At 33.6% G+C, this 14,296-nt stretch overlaps 1 protein-coding gene across 1 annotated transcript in view; it reads right to left on the bottom strand.

Annotated features, from left to right (window-relative positions):
• mast1a (microtubule associated serine/threonine kinase 1a) overlaps nt 1-13,874 on the bottom strand; it is a 37,764-nt gene extending 23,890 nt beyond the window's left edge. The window contains exons 1-3 of the mRNA XM_059555028.1: nt 13,608-13,874; nt 2,848-2,936; nt 2,680-2,755 (exon numbers count right to left, since the gene is read on the bottom strand). Of these exons, the coding sequence (XP_059411011.1) occupies nt 2,680-2,755; nt 2,848-2,936; nt 13,608-13,627 (185 nt within the window). The 5' untranslated portion in view covers nt 13,628-13,874. The remainder of the gene's footprint in view (nt 1-2,679; nt 2,756-2,847; nt 2,937-13,607) is intronic.
• Between the last annotated feature and the right edge of the window lie 422 nt (nt 13,875-14,296).

Raw genomic sequence — 14,296 nt, 5'->3', positions numbered from 1 at the left:
TTTATCTTAAGAGAAAAACAAATATTGTTAATTTCAACAAAATGTTTAAAAGCTAAGGTTCAGCTTAATGTTTCATATAAAGCAAATTTAAAATGTAGGCATGTTCAGTATGAGTCTGTTGATGAAAGAAATTAATACTAAATATTTTAATGCAAATATGCATTAAATTGATTAAAAATGAAAGTAAAAGACCTTTGTAATGGTAGGAAAGATTTCTATTTTAAATTAATTCAGTTTTTTATTTCACTTTCTATTTGTCGAAAATCTCGAAAAAGTCACATTTTATATATACAAATATATTTATATTTACTGTTTTCAAGATTGCTAATAATCAGAAATGTTTCTTGAGCAGCAAATTAGTGTATCAGAGTGATTTCTGAAGGATCATGTGACACTGAAGACTGGAGTAATGACGCTGAAAATCCAGTTTTGCATCACAGGAATAAATTACATTTAAAAAAATATTCAAATAGAAAACAGTTATTTTAAATTAAAATAATATTTCACAATTTTACAGCTTTTACTGTATTTTTAATTAAATAAATGCAGCTTAGATGAGCATAACAGACTTATATAATACAACATTTAAAAAATATATATTTCTTTCTGTTTATAAACTAAAGGTAAAGTGTGTAATGTCAGTGCCACTGGCAAACAGAAATGGCAGAGCTTCCCGTCTGGCTGTTTGAAACTCATATGTTTGATGTTTCTTGTGTAAAACATTAAATGTGAGCGAGTAACATGCAGTTTTCGCAGTTCTTTGTGGGCAGAGTTTATAAGTCCATTTCATGTGGCGCCATTCTTGTGAGGTTACTAGGCAACCGTCGCATTTCTGCATGGTTTAGTGTGTATTTCTGTGCGGGCAGCGTTCCCTGTGGGGTCATTAAAACTGTCATCCCACCACATTAGAAGAAAGCAGAACCAGTGCGCTCAGAACCAAAGCTTCCTCCTAATGAAAAGAGCATCTCAGCAGGGATGACCCCAATGAGCCCTGCCCATTTGTTGATGGTGTGCATGCACAAACATTTTTTGTGATGTATCACTGCTCTGGGCTGGATTGTGTCTTCTTTTTAAAGCACTATATTTCATGCTCCTGTGTTTGCTGCGAGCAGCTGCTCTGTGCTTTGGACAGGATTGATGACGCATGCTGTGCAACCATTTCGCTGCACCAGATTTATACTGGCTAAATCCAATATCAGCCCTCGCAGGACAGGGCCGCGTCAGACGGGAAAGAGCGTGGATCAATCGTCTGTCTCTCGTCCCTCAATCTCGTCTTTCAGACAAACGGCTGTTGTGCGCTGGGGAAGGATGATGCTGAGATGTGTGTGTCTGTGTGTGTGTGTGTGTGTGCCGTCTGGAGAATCTCCTTCCTTAAAGACACATCTGACTTCCCCAAACCTCTGAACCAGAGCAAAAGCAGACTTGATCTTTACAATGAAATGAAACTCTGACCTAAATTAACAGCTTTATTAAAGAAATTATTATAATAAAATATTATATTATGCCAATTATTTGTATGATAAGAGTGAATGGATAAACAAACAAAAAAAAAACTTTATTTAGAAAATGAAAATATATTTTAAGATTTTTAATATATATTTGTAACATTTTCAGACTTTTACCATTCCGATATTTGGGATCAATAAGATTTCTTCTTCTTTTTTTTTTATTTTACTTTTATTGATCAAGAACAAATCAAATTAAACAAAATTGACAGTATAATAATACTAATAATAATATTATGGCAATTCTTTTTATTATAAGAATGAATGAATAAATAAATACGAATAAAAACGTATTTATTTAGAAAAATGTTATAAAATCTAAATATATTTTAAGTTTCGTTTTCATAATGTACACTACCACTCAAACATCAGATTTATTTATTTTTTATTCAGCAAGGGCAATCAAATTAATCAAAATTGACAGTAAGGACTTTTATATTTCAAATAAATGATGTTTATGTGAACTTTCTTCTCATCAATGGAAAATATGATGGTTTCTACAAAAAAAAATTTTTTTTTTAAAGTTTTCAACATCAATAATATTAAGTTGTTTCTTGAGGAGCAAATCAGTATATTATATTAATGATGCTGAAAACTCACCTATGTATCACAGTAACCAATTACATTTTAAAATATATTCAAATAGAAAATTTGTAATATAGTATTTTTGTTCAAATAAATGCAGCCTTAGAGTAAACATAAGAGACAAGAGCAAGGAGTTGTGCATTGCTTGGTCAAAAAACGCAAAGAGAAAATAGCAACTTTTAGCTAAAAGCACTTGCAAGGAAAAAAAGTCTATTGATTTTTAGCTCTGCTCTGGATGTTTTGAGATCACTTTTATTGTTGAACAGAATCGCTCTGTTTCAGTGAAACCAAGATGGACTGGGGAAAATGTGCAGTTTCAGTCAGGCTTTGTTCACACAAACAAAAAAAAAATTGTTCTTCAAATCTGATCTTTAGGACTGGCTGTCCACGAGGGATCAAATCTGATCTGTTTGTTGTGTCCATCATGAGATTTCAGTTTGGTACTAAACTCATGAAGCCTCACAAAATAAAGAGACGGCTGTACTACAATTACTAAAAAGAGGAAAGACAGGCATGCTAAAAAACATCATAGGCCTAATGGAACAAATGAAGAACAGCTTGTTGGTTGTTTAGTGATTTGTTTATTTACCTTCTTGATGATGCGAAAGAGAAATGGGCCGGTGCACTGGGGGAGAAGGTCCTAGGACTGTCCAGCGGACTGCTTCCTGTGGGACAGACAGAGAGGACCACACTGAACGTGTCTGGACAGTACCTCAGAGGTGCAGGTCATGTGATCAGTGAGGAGTGCTGTGCTCACCGATGTGTCCCGGCAGAGGAGAGTGAGGCCGGGGAAGAGTGGGAGACGTACTGGTCAAGATCAGGCTCTTTCGGTTACTGGTGCGACAGCTGAAAATCAAACAAACCATCACACATTCAAGATAAGATCGCTATTGTCTTACTACCAAACACATGAAGACAGTGTAAGCTCAGAGAACTGCTGGAATAAAGTTATTCGGTGAGAGAATACAGCGAGTGAGGCCGGACACAAGGGATGAAGGAGAAAGTGAAATGGCATGCTGCCACGGCAACAACGCCGACAGCCTCCGCAGGACAAATCTGCGCAGGGATTGGCTGCTTAAGACTTCATCACGTCCAATAAAACTCCCTGAGACACAGCTGTGGGTGACAGCTCGCTTAATGACATGATGCAATAATCAGAAAGGTTTTTTTTGCATAGAGTGAACAACTTGCTCATTACACCTTATCTAAGCGAGAATGTGTGTGTGTGTGTGAGAGAGAGAGTGTGAGTGATCTTCACAGTTTTCCCCATTGCTCTCCTCCCATCTGATCATGTTCTCAGTCTCTTGTTCTCTTGCTTTGCTTTCATCTGTTTCTTGTAGTTCCTCAGGCTGCATGTTGCCCTATAGATTCCCATCTACAAGTGTGTGTGTGTGTGTGTGTGTGTGTGTGTGTGTGTGTGTGTGTGTGTAAACAGAAGAACACTAAAATATGCACAAACACATGATGACTTTCAGCCCTGGAATCAAAGGAAATATAACACGAAATATAATTTTACTTGGTGTTTTTTCTCACTCAAAAAACATGCCAATACACTCACTGACAAAATTACTAAATGTAGTCCATTACTGATTACTTATTAAATGCTGGAAATTGTAGTTTGCAACATAATCTCTTACAGTAGATTACACATATTTGGTCATTTATTCAGACTACTTTTAGATTACTTTTGACCTAAAAGAATCTACACCATTCTTTATTAACGTCAGTAACTGTATTAAAAATTACATCACTCCAGAGTTTCCCAAACTGGGGGTTGTGGATTAATAATAAATAAATAAATAAATAAATAAAATGGTTAAATTAAACTAATGAATTCATTAAAAAACAAAAAAAAACAAAAAAAACAAAAACAAATGTAAATAAAAACTAATATAAGAAACTAAGAATAATTTGGGTGAATAAATAAACTATGAATAATTTACTGCCATTGTGTGAATATGTAATGTGATTAAAAAAAAGTAACTGTCTGAAGTATATTTAAATATCAAACTGTTGTACAGCCGTTTATTTAACAAATTCACATTACCATAATGCATAAAAATATTTACTTTTTATTAATGCAATTTAGACACACACACACACACACACACAGTGTTTGAAGCTTACGTAACACCTTGCATTTACATTTTTCTCAGTAAGGAAGTCTGTGTATAATGAAGTGCTCTAGATGTTGGTGTTTTCCTCTCACAATTCAGTTTAATACTGTGGCTACTCCACTGTTTCTGCAACATTAAACTATGCAACTATGCACAGCTTCAGCATTCAAGTGAAGACCGATGTTCTTGAGTCTAATTCTCACACAATCCCACAATTAAATGCTCAGTATCCACTTCAAAAATATCATATCTTAAGAAAATAGGACAGAACAGAGGTAGAACTAAAAATACACATCTGAAAATCGCAGCAGTTGTCAGTCCGAATGCGATTCTCTCCTCGGCTTCTTTCTTATCATGAAGAGCCTAACGCACGATGACAAGAAGTCACATCGTAGCAGGACAGATAGAGCGTGTGCACTGTGAAATATTGAACAGAAGTGCATTAGCATCAGACTGCAGGAAGCAGTGAGTAATGTGTGAGAGAGACAGGAGCTCAGCGAAGATAAAACAGCTAATTGTCCTCCACCTTTCTTCTCCAACTGAATTTTAATGAACAGGTTATTGTTTAGTTATAACTCATAATGTTACTGTTTCGTCCCAAATGAATAAATGCATTCAAAAAATTCAAAAACAAAATATTTCCATCTCTTTGCCTCTTTGTAATTCAAATTAGTTATTAAAACAAAGATTGGAATTGCTTTCACAGGAATTATTTTATTGAGTTTTATTACTACTGTCTTGCCCCAATTGTGATTAAATAAAAAGCATGTGAAAATGAAAAAAACTACATACTTTCTTCTCTTTGCCTCTTCGTAATTAGAAGTAGTTATTTATTTAAAAAAAAAAATGTGTTTGTGATTGCTTTCAGTTATTATTTTATTGAGTTTTCTAATTTATTACTGTTTGGTTATTCTTTCAATCTCTTTGGATTTAGAATTAGTTCTTAATTTTTAAATAAATAATTATTTTTAATAAATAGTTAAATAGTAAAATATTTTGACTATATTTCTTCTTTCCTAAATTAAATTGTTATTATTTGATGTTATTATATATATAAACTCCTTTATTTATACAATTTGTAAAAACATAAATAAATAAATAAATTATATATATAATATATATTTATTTTTTTACAAATTATGATTTTATTATTTATTTTTTTACAAATTGTATAAATAAAGTAGTGTCATAAAAATATATTTTTAAAGATTTTTTTAAGAGTTAAATTGCTTTCACACTTATTTATTTTTACACTATTTTTTGTACTTTTCTCATTTTAAATTAAGTCATGTTATAGAGTAACCCCCCCCCCCAAATGTACATAAATAAAGAGTGCATTAAATTCCCAAATTCTCTCTTGTTCTCAATTTGTGTCTCTTCTTTTGCCTGTCTTTTGTCCACGTCTCTACTGCTATTATCTCTCTCTTTCTGTGATTCTTGATGAGGTTATTATGTCTGGTTGAGAAATGGCTTTTCTAATCACTTGCGCTCTTTACAAGAGAAATGAACACTGTGTCATGTGCAGTGAATTTCACTTCATATCATTTACTGAAATATGAGAAAGGCCTTCCTGCCGTTCTGTGCACATTAATGCCAATGAAAACATTCAGGAAACGTCTGTTTATACACTGAGATCATCTAGAATATTCAACAAAGAAAATTAGTATATTGTAATGATTTGTATGTTTTGTTTATGTTTTTTAATTTGTTTATGTTTTTTGTTATGTGCTCATGTTGCCTTTTTATATTTCTGTTTACCTTTTATTTATTTTGATTTCAGTTATTTTAGTACTTTAAGAAACATTTGTCTATATTCTGACCAGTAGGAGCGAGAGAAAATTCAACAAGCTAATTAGTTGTATTTATTACATTTCTGTAATTTTGTTGTCCTAAATGTATTTGGTATTAAAAGTTTTGCTTTTAAATATTTATGTTTCACTTTCATTTATTTTTATTGCACTTTAGTAGTTTTAGTACCTCAAGAAATGTTTGTCAATATGCTGACCAGTAAGAGTGGGATCATCTAGAATTTATTACTATTATTATAATAAATAATATTTGTATTAATAATAATTGTATTTTAGTTAACATTTATGTAATTTTGTTGTTTGCTTATGTAGTTTGCATTTGTTTTTCTTTTTTCTAAATAATATTTCTGTTTGGCTTTTTTATCCTTCAAGTTTTAGCAATTTTAGTACTTCAAATATGTCAAGTTAGTAATATTTATTTATATCCGTTTTTTCATTTTGAAGTTTTCAATTCAATTTATTTTAGTTTAAGTTCTAGGAATTTGGTTATGTGCTTTTGTAACTTTTATTTTTTCCATTTCCTTTTTTTTTTTCTTTTAACTGCATTTTTATTTTAGTTTTACTCAGTTTAGTTCTTAACTTACTTGCCTTTCAACTTGACTTTTTCATCTAATATTTATATAATTTTTTAATTGATACCGTTTATATTTCAATTACTCAAAACTGTTTTAATAGTTGTAATTTTGAGATAATAACTCAGAAGAACAATCACTGGCGGATGAATAACACAAAGTGAACATTCGACTGTGAAGAAGAGAGGACTGGATGTCTGGATGGATATGGTGCAGTATCTCTTTCATATAGCTGGAGACAGGAAGTGTCTTATAGACAGGAAACGTTCATATCTCTGAAACACAAAGCATGACTGACAGGTGGATCTTATATCCCCAGTTTCTGAGCTTTTTTTGCGTGTAACAAAATAGTCTGGAGAGGAAATGTGTGCGTCTGGGTGCATATGCTTGATCTGTGCTGGATCTTACTTCCAGCCGAAGAGGGCAATAAATCACAAACACCTCTGACAGCACACACACACGCGGCCACCCGAGGAGAAAACACCGGCGCCTGATGCTCTTCTGATTCTGCCAATCACGACTGCATTATACAGCGCCAAAAATAAAACGCACACATACACAACTGCCACAATAACAGTGACATTCAGCAGCACTGAGCCATTTAGCAACCTCTCTTTCATTAACTCCCCTCAGTGCTTCTCTGTAAACAAACAGAGGTTTTTTCAGTGTTTGCGGAGCGCTTCTATAGCAGAGGAACGTCTGATTTATTCTTTACCGCCACTGCCAGGCCATCAGGAGTCGTTGTTGGGTTTTAATACTCAATTCATCAGGAAAAGTTCATCTGAATGCTCAATTCCAGTTTCAAATGTGTTTCGAAGTAAAGACAAAAGGAAAATATTTTAATGCTGTTTGACTGGATGAAAGCATGCAGTTTGTGGTTTCAAGGGGACCTACGGCCGTATAATGCTGCTTATCAAAGAATATGACTACAGTACGCTCTGAAAATGAAACATTTATCAATCTGGAAATGTAAGTCTGCAATTGTATTCAGATTGAATACAAAAGAGATCAACAAGCTGTGTAAATGAAAACACGACAGTATATATATATATATATATATATATATATATATATATATATATATATATATATAAACCCATGAATGACTATTTTAGATAAAGGATTTTTGTTAAAATATGCCATGAGTAGGGTTATTAAAATTATAATATAACAAATATATGAATTTCCTTTGGTTTTGATGTAAATGTGAATGCTGGCGATTCCTTTGTGTCGGATTTAAAGGATTGTGAGTGCACCGAAGCAGGGATCTGACCAAGACCCGTGACGTCTGTTCCTCTACTTATATATTCAGGGATTGAGAGAGAAAAACGTCACCTGAAAACGTTCCTCTACTGAAAGAAGAAGAAGAAGAATAGAGGATGGAAGAATGAACACAAAAATCTATGCGATTTGAGACACTTTCAAAAGCCACAAACAAACAAAAGAAGTGCTAATTTTCCCGTCGGAAATCGGTCATCACAAGGTCAGAGGTTAAATCAATGGTTCCCATGGAGATTGACCCAGACAGCCTCAGACTCTAAAAGGACACACTCATATAAAGACTAATAATCTCCCATTGGATTACAACACGACTAATACACTAAAGCTGTTTAACGACACAGAGCAGGGAGATTGACTTATTGAACACAACACACACAGCGCTTGCTTGCTCTACAGAAGACTAAAGCTGAGAGAGCTGGGACGCTTCATCATCCTTACTTCACACCTGTTACATTTCTCATCTTCATGTGCCTCTAGAGCGCGTTCTCTGATGCTTCATCATCTGCTGCTCCTGCTGTAGACAGCAACACGACGAGTCACTAGCATATGTTGTGTTTGGATACAGATGTGCGGCGTCCCACTGAGCCCTGTGTCACCAAACAGTGGGTCATAAAATAAGATCTAGCTTTCAAAAAAAATGTCTCAAGTGCAAGGTTTGTAATGAGAAAAGCAGGTCTGCATGAGATAAGAAATTAAGTAAAATGGTTTCACCAATGGTTATACACTCACCAACTTTGTTATATATACTATACACACACACACACACACACACACATATACTGTATGCATCCCAAGATTTGATTTATATGGAGTAGAAATTCTATTCATAATGCACAGGGTGTGGTGATGTAAGGTCACCTGACCTCTGGTTGCTAGGCAATAGGATGAGGGTACTACAGCAGATACTGGTTTGCAGAAAGAGAAGAAAAGGCAGAAGGTGAAGAGAACAGACGAGTGTGCAGGTGAAGGGGTGAAAGAGAGGCTCAGAGGAGGTGAATGGGATAAATATAGACTCTGCCGGCAGTGTGAGAGAGCTAAGCTCACAGAGGACCTTCACTTCGGTCTCTGCTCATGATAGGTGGAGGGAAAGAAGGACAAACCGCAGTGATAAACAGGGATGTCCTGCTTTCACAAGGTGTGTGTCTCAGTGTCCAGACACATTTCACTTAAATCTAAATATGGCCCAGTTTCAGCAATATCTGGTGTCCTTGCGATATAGAGAAGATGTCCCTGCATTCAAATTAGAGATGTGCATTTTCTAGGAAGTCCTGTCAAATTAGTCTATTAAAAATAAATACAATTAAATAAAATATAAAATGAAATAAAAGTGAAACAGAACAGAAAAATGCATTTAAAAAAAAAAGAATATAATAAAATACCTTAAAAGAAAATACATACAAATAAAATATATAAATAGAATATAAATAGGAAAAAATCTATATTTTTAATAAAATAAAACAAAACATCATAAGAAACTACAACAAAATAGAATTTGAAATAGAATTGGAAGCAAATAAAAAGCAAATACATTAAAAATAAATATATACATACAATATATAAACATCTCAACTCTAGAATTTGAATAGAAAATAAATTGCGATATTTAAAAATAAATAAAAATATGCAATAAAATATAAAGTGTTAAATAGAATAGAATAAAATACATGAAAAGGAAATAAATACAAATACAATAAAAAAATAAATAGAAAAGGAAATGCAATATCGTAAATATAAATATAAATGTAAAATAAAATAAAACATTTTATAATAAATAATAATAAAATAAAGTGAAATTTAATAGAATAAACTACATTAGAAAAAAATAAAATATAAATAAGTATATAAATACAATATCTAAATAAATTGCAATATTTAAAAATAATAATAATAATAATAATGGAACATAACATAAATAACTGTTAACATAAAATAAATAACCATTGGTTGTAATTCTAAAGATCAAAGTTAGGGTCAAAGTTTCTATTGTCACAATCGCACCCTCTCACAACTGTACCTGATGCCTCTCTCATGCTATCAAAGCTTTGGCCAGGGCTGCAGCCAGTCATATGAAATGATCTGAAGACCTGTCTGTAACGTGCACGTGAAGCTGAACTTTGATGAGCTGGTCAAGTGTGTTTGATCAGAGATCTAAATTTTGCAGGAAATCTCCAGGAGAGGCTTTGCTTTAATCTAAAATGCTGTGATCTCCTGCAGGCTAAATCAGGCAATCTTTAAACCTCGGCCAACTGAGCATTAACGCCAGGTTCACATCAGACTTTCATTCTAAAAAAAAAAGCATTGGCATACTGTTTGTTTCACTGGGATGCGGGTGAGATATCTACAGTTAATTCAGCATGCAACCGCATTTATTACCTAACACCTATTCAGCTACATTAAGCTTACGGACAGACTTTAAAAGTCAACTCAATTTCAGACATTTCTCAGTTTGAACTGAAAAATATAGTCGCTCTAATGATCTAATGATACGACCACAAAAACACTACCAACAGCAGAGCTGATGATCTGAAATCAATGCTGATAAACTCTTGATTGTGATCATTTGATTGTATACACGGTTATAATATAGCAATTGGAATTCTTAAAAAATTAAATAATATAAATGGTCAGAATGAATGAACGAATAAGTAAATAAATAAACATGAAAATACATTAAAGAATAAAATCAAACAAAAAAACAGAACACACCAAAGAGCGTTAAACAAATAGGCATTACCACAAATATCGTTTCATATAAAATATTTTCATCCAATTTCCTGAAAAAAAAAAAACTATATAGTTAAATATATTAAAATGACTCATAACACGAAATAAGATTGTATTCATATAGGCCTAGCTCACAGCAGATCTGGGATCTATTTTTATTTTTGATTAGTGTGGATGGGACAAATACAATTAAATAATTTAGTATTAATAATTATTAAAGTTATATATTGCATGCCAAGTATTTCAAATATAGTAATAGTAATATTCCAACATGCAAAAAAATGAATATAACAGGTAGACAGATAGATAGACAGACAGACAGACAGACAGACAGACAGACAGACAGACAGACAGATAGATCACAAACACAGTCTGAAAGCTTTAAAAACAGGCGTTTCACACCAGAACACGTTTCAGTCCTTGAAGAGTCTCTTTTTCTTGTTCTCCTTTGATAAGTGTCGGCTGAGATCTCATGATCAGATGAAACACACAGTAATGAGTAATGAGGAAAGTGAAGTGCAGGGTGAAGAGAGAGGAACTCAGTTAACCCGCTCACTGTTCTCAAATATAGGCCAAGACATCTCCTCAGGCTCACACTTTCTGTTCTCTCCTTCTCATTCATATTCCCTCTCCGTCTGTTTTCTTCCATAGAAGCATAGGAGGCTCAGAGCAGCCCAGAGGAGCACAAAGCACTGAACTCACAGAGACACAACAAAATAACAAAACACACTTTCCCCAAACAGCATCTGAACACAAATGTGAACACAAATGCTTCGAGCTACACAAATTGAATTCTGTGCGCAATCCCAAGCCTTTACTAGTGACTGTCCAGAGCTGTGATGTCAAACACAGAGAGAAATTAAAAATATATTAAAAAAAAGGAGAAATAAAAAAAAAAAATGTATACAAAAAATTACATTAAATTAAATTAAATATATTAAAAGAAAAACTGCTAAAACATTTCTCTCTGTAAACTAAATACCTCTAAAACTAAAATAAAATAGAAATAAAATAGCTGAATATGAGAAAATATTTGGGGTTTATAATATACCTCTATAAATAAAATAAAATAAAATAAAAACATCAACTAAAATATGATAAAATATTAACATTTATTTAAATAATTAAATACCTCTAAAACTAAAATAAAATGGAGATAAAAAAATCAAATAAAACTAAATACAATAAAATTAAAAGAAATAAAATAGCTAAAGCGCCTACTAAAATATGATGAAATATAAATGAATTTTTTTTTTGTTGATAAAATATGGGGGATTTATATTCCTCTATACACTAAACTAAACACTTACATAAAAATGTGTAAATGCTATAAATTAATTTCCTCAAAACACAGTGAGTTTTGAACGACCATTAATAGAGAAATATGTTTTTTGCTCACAGAATAAAACAGTTGAAGTCCTTGGTCGGGTCAACGCATGTCATAGTGGAGCAACAGTTAAAAAGAAAATCAAAACATGAATAATAATACGTCCGGTTCAGTGGGGTCTTCAGGTGCAATCAAACTCCACAGCAGAATATGACTAATGTGAGCTCGACAGCGTCAGTGCAGACAGAATGGAGCACCGTGGGGGACAGATAAAGATGAAGAGAGAGAGAGAGAGACGGTGAAAACAGACACACACACACACACACACACACACACACACACACACACACACAAACACAGGTGTTCAAAGCCACTTTAATCTCTTCTGTCACACAACATCACACATATAAACACACAAACAGAAGCACACACAGCATATGCACCAAACATAAACACATATAGTTGCTGCTGTTACTATATCTTCTCATGCCAAGCCAAACAAATGTGTGTACTGTATATGCTGCTGTATACATTCGGTCAATCACAGTTTTACACAGGTGGTCGACCTATATGAGTTTTGCAAAAATACAGAGATCAAAGTGATCAATGGCCAATATAATTAGTGTTAGGTCGATATATTGTGTGCTATACAGTAAGCAAGGTTGATTTAGCCTATATGTCAATAATGCACAGTTTTGAGATTATCAGCTCTGTGTCTAACCAGATAAATAACAGAAGTGTTTGCTTTTATTTATTTTCGTCTAACATACTTTATTCTAAGATATGATTTTTTTAATGATATAAGTCTCTCAGCAACGCTGCATTTGTCTGATGAAAAATAAAAGCAATATTGTGAAATATTATTGCCATTTAAAAATAACTGATTTCTATTTGAATAGATTTAAAAACGTAATCTCTGTGATGCAAAGCTGAATTCTTTAGCATCATTACTCTCCAGTGTCACATGATCCTTCAGAAATCATTCAAGTATGCCGATTTGCTGCTCTATTATTGGTGTATAATTATTAATAATGATTCTTATTATTATCAGTGTTTTGCCGCTTTATATGTTTGCGGAAACCATATTTTTTTCAGGTTTCTTTAATGAATAGAATCCCAATCTTTATAAATGTCTTTACTTTTTTTGTTCATCAATTGAATGCATCTTTGCCGAGTTAAATTATTTCTTTGAAAAATCACACCAATTTTACCATGTGACAGAAAATATCATTAATATAATAAAATAATATTTAATTTGAAATATATTTTTTATGCATTGTTATTAAAATAAATAATGCCAAAAAAAATTATGTGACGTAAATGTTATTCCACCATTAGCAGGTGTGACAAAAAGTCAATTTAGCCAACACCGATAATCTCAAAATAAGGTCGTTAATCGGCCTGACCGATATATCGGTCTATCACTCCTTCAACAGAAAGACAAGGCCTCATGAGTTAACACGTGCAAACACACTTGCAAAACACAAGCTGTCATCCCTCCATGAACCGGCCAAGAGACGATGACATCAGCCTCAACAATCACAGCGCATCATCATCATCATCATCATCATCACCATCACCAAAAACAACAAAATCACACATTCAGCAGAACAATCAAACCCGAGCAGCACATTCTGATGAGTCACAATTGCAAGCGAGAGCCAAATAATTCTCTCTCTCTCGTTTACCTCTTGGTTCGGCGGAACATGTTGCTATCCAGGAGGACGGCCGGTTGGCAGGCGCACACACAGCGATGAGAGTGACAGCGGCAGCCGAGTGTGTCAACACACACTTAAACAACATTCACAGAGAAGAGCCGACTACACAATGACACATCACGTCCTCCCTCATACATGCCCCGGGTTCGTCTGGGTGCGTGAGGCTGGCTGAGGAGACAGAGAGAGAGAGAGAGAGAGAGAGAGAGAGAGAGAGAGAGAAGGTGGCTCTCAAGGGTAATGTGCCAAGCCAGGTAGTAAAGAGAGAGAGAGGGCGAGGGAGGGAGGACTGAGGACTCATAGGAGGGCTGTCAGCATGTGTGTGGCCATTAAAAGCCTATCAGAGCTCAGGGCTCAGGACTGCGTCGCTGGTAATGGAAATCTGAATGACACATGGGAGAGATATAAAATAAATAAGAGAGGAAAGGATTATTTTGATCTTGTTCATAAAATATAGCACTAGTTATTTGGACCCTTTAAACATGGATGCTCTGATCGGATTGTCCATTTTAGTGTTGCACAAGATATTTTTAACCTTTTAATGATATTAAATATATTTTAATATGTATGTATCTGAATTGAAATGTCTTAAATAATAATACATCGATAATAAGGATATTACTACAATTAAAATAAGTGTTATTTGTTTGAATATGTTTTAA

This window comes from Carassius carassius, chromosome 7, assembly GCF_963082965.1.
Source record: "Carassius carassius chromosome 7, fCarCar2.1, whole genome shotgun sequence".
Taxonomy (NCBI): Eukaryota; Metazoa; Chordata; class Actinopteri; order Cypriniformes; family Cyprinidae; genus Carassius; species Carassius carassius.
The sequence above is the reverse complement of the archived record's forward strand: the minus strand, read 5'-3'. Positions and strand labels throughout refer to the sequence as shown.